General features: G+C 42.4%; 1 protein-coding gene across 1 annotated transcript in view; it reads left to right on the top strand.

Moving 5' to 3' along the window:
* The window catches only part of LOC310650224 (sodium channel protein type 5 subunit alpha-like), a gene marked incomplete at both ends in the record, with an annotated part of 84522 nt that overhangs the window by 56120 nt on the left and 14808 nt on the right, over positions 1-13594 (top strand). The window contains 5 exon segments of the mRNA XM_083379057.1: positions 356-510; positions 2190-2363; positions 4805-4933; positions 5930-6139; positions 7982-8038. Coding sequence (XP_083235183.1) covers positions 356-510; positions 2190-2363; positions 4805-4933; positions 5930-6139; positions 7982-8038 — 725 coding nt within the window.

The following is a 13594-nucleotide window of genomic DNA, read 5'->3' as shown; positions in this document are numbered from 1 at the left end:
GTTGTCCCAAAGGTGGTTTTTTTAGGAGGCACCTGGATTTTCTTGTTTTTCTTTGAAGACATTTCACTTCTCATCCAAGAAGCTTCTTCAGCTCTGACTGGATGGTGGGGAAGGGAAGGATTTATACTCCTTGCAGACAGCTGGTGCTTCCTCAGTGGTGTTTATTGCCAAAAATTGGTGAAAATAATTTGTAAATTGTGATCATGTGACTGCAGGATGCTGCAACTGATCATAAGTTTGAGGCAGTTGCAAATGTCTGAATTGCAATCATATGACTGCAAAAAAAGAGACCAGGAGGAGATTGGCTTCTGATCAATTTTCTAGGAACTAATGATTTCTATGTGTTTTATTTTAGTCTTCATGAGATTGTTTCCATGGTGCAGAGTGAATACAGATGTATTTCCAGGCAACACTTGGTGGAAATTTAGAAAAACCTGCTTCAAAATTATAAAACACAATTGGTTTGAATCCTTTATTATATTCATGATATTACTGAGTAGTGGTGCTCTGGTAAGTTTACTATATTTTGAATCACCTCTGCTTTTCTTTAGCTTCTGCTGTTAATAAGACACTTATTAATAATATAGATACTTTTAAATAATAAAGATACTTTTGTATTCCCAGTAGCATCTCTCTTTGTCATTCTTTCTCATTTATCATCTATCATCCATCTATCATCTATCATCTACAATTCTACATCTATCATCTAAGAATTAAAAGTATATTTATTATTAATAAAAAGTATCTATAATTATTATTATTCAATTCATTTTGATGTAATTTTTTTTCCTGGTATTCACTGTTTATTTGATCTCAATATGCAAGCTAGAACTTGTTGGTGTCATTTACCTCATGATGTGATCCATTGTGCTGTAGCCACTTTGAACCCTTCCTGTTCCTCTGGCTATGCATCATGCAATGTTCTAAATTTTCTTTCTGCTGTTATCTTGTTGAAAACCTTGAAAGAAGGCTTATTGGGTCATAGTTCTTTAAATCATCTTGGGCCCCTTTCTTGTGTATTAGAATCACTTCAGCGTTTTTCCATGCATCAGATAATTTTTCTTCTCTGAGGCATTTTGACTATAGTTTTGTTAGTATCTTGTGTAAACTGTGACCACTAGCTTTCAGCATTTCAACTGTAAAACAATCATTTCCTGAAGCTTTGACATTTTTCATTGATTTCATGGCACTTGATATTTCCTCTACTAGGATATCAGCATTTCCTCTTTCGTGGGTGTTGTTAGTTTAGAGAGATCTTGATCTTTGTATAGTTCTGAATAGAATTTTCCACAAATTCATTTACCCACACAAGCCCTCCTCACTTCATCAAGGCCCCAATCATAGAAGAAGAAATATTTTATTAAAAGGGATTAAATAAGTTTTTTTTTAAAAAAAAAAAACCAGAATACTACAAAGTGGAGATGGGATCTTCTTAATCCAAAAGTCCAAAATCCTTCTCCAGAATGGCACACTCATTGGGACTCTTGGCCAGTCAGCAGAGTCACGTTTTGAGGCTCTTACGGAAGGCCAAAAAGGTGAGAGTGTATCTCACCTCAGGGGGGCACAATATTCCAGAGGGGAGGAGCCACAACAGCCCTTCTCCTGGATCCCACCAGTTAGAATTCCATAACTGATAGAGTCTGCTGCATGCCGCTTCTGTTATCATAGCAGATTGGAACTGTCCTCATCAGCTAAGATAGAATAGAATAGAATAGAATAGAATAGAATAGAATAGAATAGAATAGAATAGAATAGAATAGAATAGAATAGAATAGAATAGAATAGAATAGAATAGAATAGAATAGCTTTATTTGGCCAAATGTGATTGGACACACAAGGAATTTGTCTCCAATGCATAAGCTCTGAGTGTACATACAAACGACAAAGTAATACAATCATAGGATACCAATAGGAGAAGGTAATAGAAAAGTTGAGAAAGATCATAGTAATACAGCCTCCTCCATGGGTAAATATACTTAGACATAGGGCAATACTTTAAGGATTAGGTGTTTAGTAGAGTGATGGCATAAGGGGAAAAATTTATTTGTGTCTAGCTGTCTAGGCATGCAATGCACTATAGTGGCTTCCCAAGGAAGGAGTTGCAACAATTTATGGCCAGGATATGAGAATCTACAGATACAATATTTGATTTTATTATAGACTAAATCACACCTGATTTATGATTCCAGATGTTTGAAGACATTTACCTTGATAGAAGGAAGACCATAAAAAGCATTCTTGAGTATGCCGATGTATTCTTTTTCTGTATATTTTTCTTGGAGATGCTTCTCAAATGGGTGGCCTATGGCTTTAGAAAATATTTTACTGATGGCTGGTGTATTCTTGATTTCTTTATTGTATGTGTAAGTACCATGCATTTATTTGTTTATGTGAACTGCTGCAATGTGCAAATAGGCAAAGTAGTATGAAGAGATACTTATTAAAAACCACTAACATTTCCTATACCTAATAAAATGAAGTTCATTGTAGAGAAATGTAAGATTTTACACTTACGCAACAAAAACTAATGTACAAGTACAGATTAGGTGAAACTTGGCTCAATAAAAGTAACTATGAGAGGGATCTTGAAGTCCTAGTGGACAATCACTTATGTGTGAGCCAGCAGTGTGTGGCAACAACCAAAAAAGCCAACATAGTCCTAGCCTGAATTAATAGGAGGATAAAATCAAGATCACATAAGGCTTTGGTAAGACCAGACTTGGAATATTGCATCCAGTTTTGGTCACTACGATATAAAAAGGATATTGACATCTAGAAAGAGTGCAGAGAAGAGCGAGAAAGATGATTAGGGGCCTTGAGGCTAAAACATATGAAGAACGGCTGCATGAATTGGGTATGTCTAGTCTAGTAAAAATAATGGCTAGGGATGACATGACAGCAGTGTTCCAGTATTTGAGGGGCTGCCACAAAGAAGCGGGGAGGTCAAGCTGTTCTCCAAAGTCCCTGAAGGCAGGACAAGAAGCAACGGATGGAAATTAATCAAAGAGAGAAGCAACCTGCAATTAAGGAGAAACTTCCTGATAGTGAGAACAATCAACCAGTGGAACAGCTTGCCTTCAAAGGTTGTGGGTGCTCCATCACTGGAGGCTTTTAAAAAAATATTTATTATTTTATCATAAAAGACAAAATACAAAACAAGTAAAACAATCAGCCAGCCACACACTCACACACACATATATACATATATACCCACAACCTTTGAAGGCATATGTGTGTGTGTATGTGTGTGTATGTATAAAGTTTTTTCCGGACAGACATGTCTAGTACACCTTGGTTTTAACTGTTATATTGCAGTTCTACCTATTATAATCACTTTTGCCTTGCAGCCCCAGCCTAGGAGCATTAAGCAGGCTCAAGTCGCAAGAAGCAAAAAGAAATTCGAATATATATAGAAGTTTTCTTTCAAACTGTAATTTAATGTAAATTTTAGTCCATTTGTCCACACATTCTTCCATTTATCTAGCATTACATTATATGAAAATATTTTTGCCCATTTTACCATACACCCTTTAACATATTCATCATTAGGTTCATCTTGAGTAACATTTTATATACTTTAGAAATCAAGTGGTCATCTCCGCAACATAAATTAACGTCCAGTTCAGATTTAATTCCTGAGAAAACAAAACTTTTTAGAATCATATTTAAATCTTTCAAAAATTCTATAATAATTAAACCAGTCGCAAACAAACCCTTCACTTACTAATTGTTCTCTTGCCTTTATCTTGAATCCTTCTTTTCCAAATATCAATAAATCTTGATATGTCATCCGTTTACATTCTGATATTTACCTCTGAGATGATAGCCAAAGAAAGTGGCACTTTATCACTGGAGGCGTTTGAAAAATGACTAGATCACCGTTTGTCTGAAATGGTATAGGACAGGGGTCTTCAAACCTGGCCCTTTTATGACTCGTGGACTTCAACTCCCAGAATTCCTCAGCCAGGCACGCTGGCTGGGGAATTTTGGGAGTTGAAGTCCACGAGTCATAAAAGGGCCAGGTTTGAAGACCCCTGAGATAGAGCATGCCTGGCTGGGGAATTCTGGCAGTTGAAGTCCACAACTCATAAAAAGGCCAAGTTTGAAGACTCCTGGTATAGGATCTCCTGCTTGAGCATATAGTCAAGGCTATGGTCTTCCCAGTTGCAATGTATGGCAGTGAAAGTTGGACCATAAGAAAGGCTGAGCGCCAAAGAATTGAGGCCTTTGAACTCTGGTGCTGGAGAAGACTCCTGCGAGTCCCTTGGACTGCAAGGTGATCAAACCGGTCAGTCCTAGAAGAGATCAACCCTGACTGCTCTTTAGAAGGCCAGATCCTGAAGCTAAAACTCAAATACTTTGGCCACCTAATGAGAAGGAAGGACTCACTGGAGAAGAGCCTAATGCTGGTAAAGGTTGAGGGCAAGAGAAGAAGGGGACAACATACAATGAGGTGGCTGGATGGAGTCACTGAAGCAGTAGGCGTGAGCTTAAATGGACTCCAGAAGATGGTAGAGGACAGGAGGGCCTGGAGGAGGAACGTTGTCCATAGGGTCGCGATGGGTCGGACACGACTTCGCAGCTAACAACAACAAAGGTCCCTTCCAAGTCTGATGTTCTATGATTCTAAGCTAGTGAAGGCAATAGATGGAGAGAATAACTAAACAGGGATGGGGGAGAAGGAACTGTAGGTCAGGGCTTTTATAACAGGTATACAATTGATGTTTGCTTAGCTACTTAACATGTTTTTTCTTGACAGTAAAGGTCTTTTGTGGCTGAATTGTACTTTTCTTGTTTTTCACAGGTTTCTTTGCCTATGTCAAGAGGTACATCAAAGACGAGACAGTGTGATAGTAATATCTCCACAAAATCTCTAAGAACATTGAGGGCCCTGAGACCTCTCCGAGCACTTTCTAGATTTAAAGGAATAAAGGTATTTAATCTTCCTTCCTTCCTTCCTTCCTTCCTCCCTCCCTCCCTCCCTCCCTCCCTCCCTCCGTCCCTCCCTTCCTCCCTTTTCCAGAGATTATGGTTCAAATATGGTGTGCCTGTCTTTTGGAACTATATTTTGTTTTATTTCCGAGGAATAGGACTGACACATCGTTTCAGCCATGGATCCTTCTCATTCCGTTTTGAGTATTGCAGGAATACTGGTGAACGCTGAAGAGTCTAAGGAAGATAAAAATGAAAAATATTTGCTGCTACCTTAGTCAAGTTCAGCCGTATATTTGAATAATGCTGCTTTACCTAGCATTACATCACTTTTGGATTGAGAATTTATTATTCAAAATACTGCCCGGTGTGTTTGGGGAGGGGAAATTGTCCTCTGGATATATAATAGCACCTGCCTCTGTCTGACATGATTTACAATTTTTATCTCATGAATTCTACAGTATGTTTTTTTTTTAGTTCATCTGCTTTTCTCTGATTTTTTAATGAAGGAAAACACTTAGCAGCTTCAGCTGGTCTAAAATGCACTGGCAGGTACAGTTTGGGATGGACCAGGGTGGCCATTCGTAATTGTAACAGCACTGAAAAAAGTGACCGTTTTTCACACCTATAGTCGTTGAAGCATCCCCATGGTCACATGATCAAAATTCAGAGGCTTGGCAACTGACTCATATTTATATGATAATTGCAGTTTTCTCAGGATCATGTGATCCCTCTTTTGCGACCTTCTGACAAACAAAGTCAATGGGGAAAGCCAGATTCACTTAACAACGGTGTTGCTAATTTAACAACCGCAGTGACCCACGTAACAAACGCGGCAAGAAAAGTCATCAAACGGGGCAAAACTCATTTTACAAATTTCTCACTTGGCAACATAAATTCTGGGCTCAATCTGGTCGTAATTCAACGACTACCTGTAGTATTTATTCTTGCAATGGGAATTGATTGTGTACCTCCATTTTTTCTTTCTTTCTTTAAGGTTGTTGTGAATGCCCTTGCCGGTGCCATCCCTTCCATTGGAAATGTGCTTCTTGTCTGCATTGTGCTCTGGCTCCCGTTTAATATTTTGGGAGTACAACTGTTTGGAGGGAAATTGTCATGCTGGAAATTGGAAACTAAGAATAGTTGCATTAATAACCCTATCAACTTTGATCATGTTGGGAATGGGTACCTGGCTCTCCTTCAAGTGGTATGTTTAATAAAATGGATATTAAATATCTTTTATAAGGTGCACATGTACAGCCAGAATAGGTTATTAATAGCAGCTTGTTGAAAGTTAAGGGACGCGGTGGGTTGGGTTGGGACGCTGAGCTTTGTCGATCAGATGGTCGGCAGTTTGGCGGGTCGAATCCCGAGTGCCGCGTAACAGAGTGAGCGTCTGTTACTCGTCCCAGCTTCTGCCAACCTGGCAGTTCGAAAGCACGTAAAAATGCAAGTAGAAAAATAGGGACCACTCCGGTGGGAAGGTAACAGCGTTCCGTGCGCCTTTGGTGTCTAGTCATGCTGGCCACATGACCACGGAGACGTCCTTGGACAAGCGCTGGCTCTTTAGCTTTGAAACGGAGATGAGCACCGGCCCCTAGAGTTAGAAACGACTAGCATGCATGTGCGGGACAACCTTTACCTTTACCTTTACTTGTTGAAAGTTGATTTGTGGGGAAATTTGCTTAGAAAGAAAAGAGCTTAAAAAACCTGTGCTGGGAAAAAAACAAAAAAGACAAAATATCTTTGTGCTACACACAAAGTCCAAATGTAATCCTTTGTGTTCACACTGCAGAGCAGAACAGTAGGTTGATTATGGTTAGTAGCAGCATGATGGGTTTTATAGTTATCTAAACCCAGTATTTCATAAAACAGAGAAATGAATCTTGTAGGTATATTATAAATAAAATTAGCAATAGTCATAATTAATTCTCCTAACTTTAGCAGTAAAAATATAGACAACTTTATCTAATAAAAAAGGAGTTGAGTCTTGCTGCCTTAAGCAAAAATTGGTCATCTGTTTTTTCTTTTCTTTCACATATCAGGCAAAGCTTGATTCTGTTTTAATTATTCCTCCTATCAGCCAGGTGGGATGGGAGAACTAAATCTATGTCTCTATTTTCTTGATGTTTTAGACATCAAAAGAGGCAGATGGTTCAAGGGAAGTGAATTCTGTCTTCCCTTCTTAATTTTATGTGATCTTTCATTTCAAATTCAAATCCTCTAGCCCAACTGTAATATTTGAAGTGAATAAGACAAGACAATTAGATGTTTAAAGTGACAGCATAATAAATAAGCTATGGGAATAATAAAAATAAAAAGTACAGTAAGATGTGGGAAATGTAGCTCCATTATTTTTTATTTCTATGTTTTATCCAAGAAAGCTGAATACTTATCATCTGCACCTAATAAGGATTTTATATATTTCTGAAGAAAAAGAAGCAAATGAATTTTATTTTAAGTACAGAAGAGGTCCTGTAATAGCAGACTGGGGAAAGGTTGTAATGATTGTGTGTGCTGCCACCATGTGGCTGTTCTTGGGAAATTACCAATATGCTAATTGGGTCTGCCAGTGCCTTCCCCCTTTATGATGTATTTCCTATCCTGCTCATGATGCTGTACTAGGATCCACCCCTTCTGGGTTGGACTTCCTCCTTCTCCTTGCTCCCTTGTGTTCCATCCTCCATTGTAACATCTGAACACAAGCCATGCGGACAGTAATCCTGTTACTGTCTTTTGACCTTAAAGCTCCGGCCAGATTCACCTGACCACACCTTTTCTGCTGTAACCACCTTCTACATGCAAAATAAAGGTATTTCAGATGAACCAGGTGCTTTATGAGTTCACTGTCTGGAAAGGGCCATTAAATGTGACTAAATTCGCTTAAACAGACCAATAAGTGTCTCAACAAGGAATTAAATTCGCAATACAACGTGTTTGATCCAGAACATTGTGAGAACACAATAAGGCCTATTAGACAAATCAAGGAGAAAGAGCATAGAAAACTTTAATAATTTGGCTTAATAATATCTCCATTTATTTTTTCCAGGCAACATTTAAAGGCTGGATGGACATTATGTATGCTGCCGTAGATTCACCCACTGACGTAAGCCATGAAAAAGAACTTGCAATATTTCTTTTTTTTTTTCAAATATCTTCCTGTCCAGTTAGCAATCTTGTACTATTGTCCCCAAAACTTTAGTTTTCCAACCTGAGCATCAGAGAAGCTCGGAGAGAACATTAGCAGATCTTAAAAACTGAACAACATTGTGGCTAGAAGAACAGTAAGAAACTGATATTAGTCAGCTGACATTGTTTATGTACAGGTTTGGGATTAAATACTAAAAAACAAGAATATTCAATTTCCCTTCCAAATTTGAGAAATGCTACTTTGCAGTGGTGGGATTCAAATAGGTGAACAACCGGTTCTCTGTGTGGATGCCACTTCCAGAAGTCCATTCTGGGCCTGGGCAGCAAAAAAATTAGCTGCCGGTTCTGCCAAAGTGGTGCGAACTGGCTGAATCCCACCCCTGTTACTTTGGCTGTAAATGTTTATGACATGTAAAACAGATTTCATCTGTGAAATCAGTGGCAAAGAAAAATTTTAAAATAGCATAGCTTCACACTTAATGTAAAACCAGGGTGTTTTTTTTTTAAACTCATGTTTCGTTAAGGCGTAATGTCTGGGGTCATACATCTTGATAAACCATCATGGGTCAGGTCAGATTAACAAGAAATACTATGCCAGTGATGGCGAACCTTTTAGAGAGCGAGTGCCCAAACTGCAACCTAAAACCCATTTATGTATCGTCGGGTGCCGAGTGGGCATGACCCATTGGGTGGATGTGGCCAATTGGGTGGGCGTGGCTGCAGTGGTAATGGCAGACTGGATGGGACTAAAAAGTTTAATCAATCAATTCCAACTTTGCGAGGACTTTTTTTTCCTGCGAGAAGTTGAAATTCATTGATTGAACCTTTTTTTTTTGCACACGGCGGTGGAGGCCTAAAGCGAAAAGGTTTTATAAAACCCAGCTGATGGCCTAGGACTGGGGTGACGGTGCGCGTGCCCACAGAGAGGGCTCTGCATGCCACCTGTTGCACGCATGCCATAGGTTCGCCATCACTGCTCTATGCTATAGTCTAGCATGAAGCATGAATCAGCCATTTTCTGCAGTGGTAACTCTGGCAGCTCATGGATAGAATGTGAAAGTGGAATGTCCTCCCTTCAGAAGTTGTGAGCACTCCATCACTGGAGGTTTTTAAGAGAGATTGGATAGCTATTTGTCTGGAAGGGTCTACTGCTTGAGAAGGAGGTTGGACTAGAAGACCTCTAAGATCCATTCCATCTTTGTTATTCTGCTACTCAGATTTCCAAATTCCCTGCCTGGAACTCTGAAACAGTTGTTTTCATAGCTTCTGTTGGATATTTGGCTAGTTGGCCAGTGGTGATAATAACGACAACGTAATAATTATTCTCTTCTAGTTGGAGTTTAAGTACCGTTGGGTCCATCTAGATCAGGGGTGTCAAACTCAATTTCATTGAGGGACGCATCAGCATTGCGGTTGCCCTCAAGGGGCCGTGTGGGTGTGGCCTGGGTGGGCGTGGCCTACTGGGTGGGCATGGCCTACTGGGTGGGCATGGCTAGAGTGCGTATGGCCTACTGGGTGGGCATGGCAGCTCTACATCATTGGCATCAAGGGTGCCTATGGGGGCCTGGGCAGGAGTGGGACAGATCTGAGGGTCTCTGGCAGGAGGAGGGTCTCTGGGCCAGGGCCAAGGCAGTGGGGGCCGTTCCCTCACTGTTTCCAGGATGGGTTCGCGGGCCGCATGAAACCACTTCACGGGCCGGATCCGGCCCCCGGGCCTTCTGTTTGACATGTCTGCCCTATACCATTTCAGACAGGGGGCTATCCAGTCTCTTCTTAAAAACCTCCAGTGATGGAGTGCCCACAACATCTGAAGGCAAGCTGTTCCACTGGTTAATTGTCCTCACTGTTAGGAAGTCTCCTTAATTCCAGGTTGCTTCTCTCCTTGATTAGTTCCTGTTGTGTATGTAAATAGTTAGCAATAAGCCATAAAAGATATTGCAAACACTGTGCAGCTTTGCAAGGTTTAAAGCGGGAAAATAAGGTGCAATCATTGGACGCCACAACCAAGGAGCGGGAAAACAGACAGTTTGTATTGGTTACAGTTCAAACGCTTTCTCTATAAAAGGGTTGCAACATTTGACATTTGACAGTTGACTTTGTGTATTCAATAAACTCGTTCAGTGTTAACCACTCTGAGTCCTCGTCAATTCGAACCAAACAACTGGCGACGAAGGTGGGATTGACAGAAGACCAGAGATTAGGAAGAATTGTCGTGAAGGCGGCAAAGTCTGAGCGAGTCACAGTCAACCGAGCGGCCGCGGCAGAATAGGAAAAAAAAAAATTCTCCGAATGGCGCAAATCGGGTCATTGAAGGAATTTGACCCTAACTTCCCCGAAGATTGGGAAGAATATATTGGTCAGGTCGAAGGATTCCTGTTAGTGAACGGAATCACCGACGACCGAAAAAAAGCGGCGGCACTTTTGACAATTTGCGGCACACCGGTCTACAGAGTCGCTGTCGGGCTGTGCCAGCCACAACCAGTCTCCAGCGTGCCCTATGCCGACCTCCTTGCAAAACTAAAGGTGCACTTTACTCCCCGAAGGTCCGAACTTTTTTTGGCGGCGCATCTTCGAGAAGAGAAATCAGAGACCGGGGGAGTCCATACAGAAATTCGTCGCTGCCGTTAGGGAAGCCGCAGTTCGTTGCAAATACGATAATTTAGAAATCAGGATTAGGGACAGAGTTGTGCTAGGCTTACGCGATGAACAATTACAAAACAGAATAATCGCCAAACCTACTGGCGATTTACAGGAAGTGCTCGACGAACTCCTAACGTATGAGTCTACCGGGTATCGCGACCCCCCCCGCAGTAGCATGGCGACAGCACCTGAAATTAACCAAGAGGGCTATGTGGACTGCGGGGAGGTGGATCAGCAGTGGGAGGAAGAGATCGCCGAAGTCTCCAGGCGATTTGGGAAGATGGCACCCAGACAACTTAGAAGCGAAGGGCCCGAACCCGGCCGCCGGCAACAACCCGCAACACCGCAGAGACCACCGACCGGGGCACAACGACCGTGGCGGGACACCGCAACCAGACCGCGCGACAACGACACCCAGAACCGATGCGGCAGCTGTGGCGGCAACCATCCCCGCGCTTCCTGCCGATTCCGCACCGCCAAGTGCAGGGCTTGTGGCAAGACCGGCCACATCCAGGCCATCTGCAGAAACCGCGTCCGGGACTCCCGTCTGAATGAAGTCGATGTGTGGCCAGAGGGTAAGGTAACCCCCAATGCCAGTGGCAAGGAGACCCCTAGATCCCGGGCGAAATTTTCAAACCCAGGGGAGGTGGCCCGAGTCAATCGGAAAAGGCAGGGAAGGGGGCACAATTTTCCGGACGGAAAATTAAAAATCACAGTCCTTCTGCAAGGGGTTCCTTGCAGAATGGAAATCGACTCTGGGGCTTCAGTGTCGATAATTTCCACTGAAACCCTGGAAAAAATTGAACAACTAAGTGGAAAAAGAATTCCACTTAGCCCAACAAATATTCAATTAATGGACTTCCAAAAAAGTCCAATAATCGTAAAGGGAAAGACCAGCCTTAGAGTTAATTTTAAGGGATTTAAGGGGGTCTTAGATGTGGTAGTTACGGAGGGGAATAGGACTAGCTTAATAGGGCTTAATTGGTTTCCTGCCCTGGGAATTTGGATAGGGGGAATAAATTCTGTGATTAGAAATAAGACCCTCGAATCCGTCTGCAAAGAATTTGCAGACGTATTCGATGGATCTCTAGGCAAGTACAAAGGGCCCCCCATTAATTTTAACCTAGACCCCTCAGTAAATCCAATCAGGCTAAAGGCCCGGAGGGTACCTTTTGCCTTAAAAGAAAAAATCGAGGCCGAGCTCGACCGGCTTGTAGGCCTCGGAGTTTTAGAACCCGTTGAGGGCGGTTTATGGGAGACGCCGATCGTCACACCCCTCAAACCCAATGGGGATGTGAGGATCTGCGCCGACTATAAAGCGACCCTCAACATTGGAATGAAAAAGCATGCTTACCCGGTCCCGACGGTGAAGCAGGTCCTCGCCACGATCCAGGACGCCGCCATCTTCGCCAAGCTCGACTTGGCGCATGCGTACTTACAGTTGACTGTTTCCAAAGAGGCTGCAGAGGCGCAAACAATTGTTACCCACAAGGGGGCGTTCCGAGTCCACAGACTGCAATTTGGGATTGCAGCTGCTCCAGGCATCTTCCAAGAAGTGATGGAGAGAACCTTAAAGGGCATACCTGGAGTATGCCCTTACTTTGATGATGTCCTAATAGCTGGAAAAGATGAAGGAATGTTAGTAGAGCGGCTGGAACAGGTACTGGGTAGATTTAGAAAGGCTGGATTAAAATTAAAAAAGGAAAAATGTAGCATAGGGGTTAAATCCACTGATTTTTTGGGGTTCAGGATTGACAAAAGCGGAGTCCACCCTACCCCTGAAAAAATTAAAGCAATAAAAGGGGCTCCTGAACCAAGGAACAAGGCTGAGCTACAGGCCTTCCTAGGCTTGGTAAATTTTTATCACACTTTTGTGCCACATAAGGCTGCCATTGCAGAACCACTGCACAGGCTTTTAGATAAGAAGACCCCTTGGCATTGGCAAGACAAGCACAAAGTGAGTTTCCAGACCTTAAAAGATATCCTTTCCAGTAGCTCAACTGTAACCCACTTTATAGAAAATAGACCAATCTACCTGGCGTGCGATGCTTCGCCTTATGGCGTTGGGGCAGTAATCAGCCATTTAGACACCCAGGGAATGCAAAGACCCATTGCTTACTACTCCCGCACACTAACCAAGGCAGAGCGGAACTATGCTCAAATTGACCGGGAAGCTTTAGCCATAGTGGCAGGAGTTAAAAAGTTCCACGACTACCTGTATGGCAGGAACTTTACAATACTGACAGACCACAAACCCCTGCTGGGACTGTTTACCACAGATAAACAGACTCCCCAAATTATGTCTCCCAGGATGCTGAGATGGTCCATTTTCCTCTCAGCATATTCATTTTCCCTCCAATACCGACCAGGTAAAGACATGGGTCATGCAGACGCTCTTAGCAGATTGCCCCTTAGCACAACAGAGGAGGACCCTGCCCCAGTGGGACAAGTAATGTCCCTACAAGATATTCCTGATCTGCCCCTAACTGCTAAAGACATAGCTGAGGCAACCAATAAGGACCCCATCTTAAGGAGAGTAATGGCCTGGGTCATGAGCGGTTGGCCCAACGCCAACCCAGACGTAAAATACAGTCCATTTTTCCGAAGGAAGGATGAACTATCAGTTCATATGGGTTGCTTACTTTGGGGAACTCGTGTAGTAATCCCAGGAATCCACAAATCAGCTATTCTATTTGAATTGCATGAGGGACACCCTGGAATAGTAAGGATGAAGGCCTTAGCTAGGAGTCACTTGTGGTGGCCAGGATTGGACCAAGACATTGAGGAATGCGTTGCCAATTGCCATCTGTGCCAACGTTCCAGGCCTGAACAACAACACATCCGCACACATAAATGGGAGCTAGCTAGGAAT

This window comes from Vipera ursinii (assembly GCF_947247035.1).
Source record: "Vipera ursinii genome assembly, chromosome: Z".
Taxonomy (NCBI): Eukaryota; Metazoa; Chordata; class Lepidosauria; order Squamata; family Viperidae; genus Vipera; species Vipera ursinii.
The sequence above is the reverse complement of the archived record's forward strand: the minus strand, read 5'-3'. Positions and strand labels throughout refer to the sequence as shown.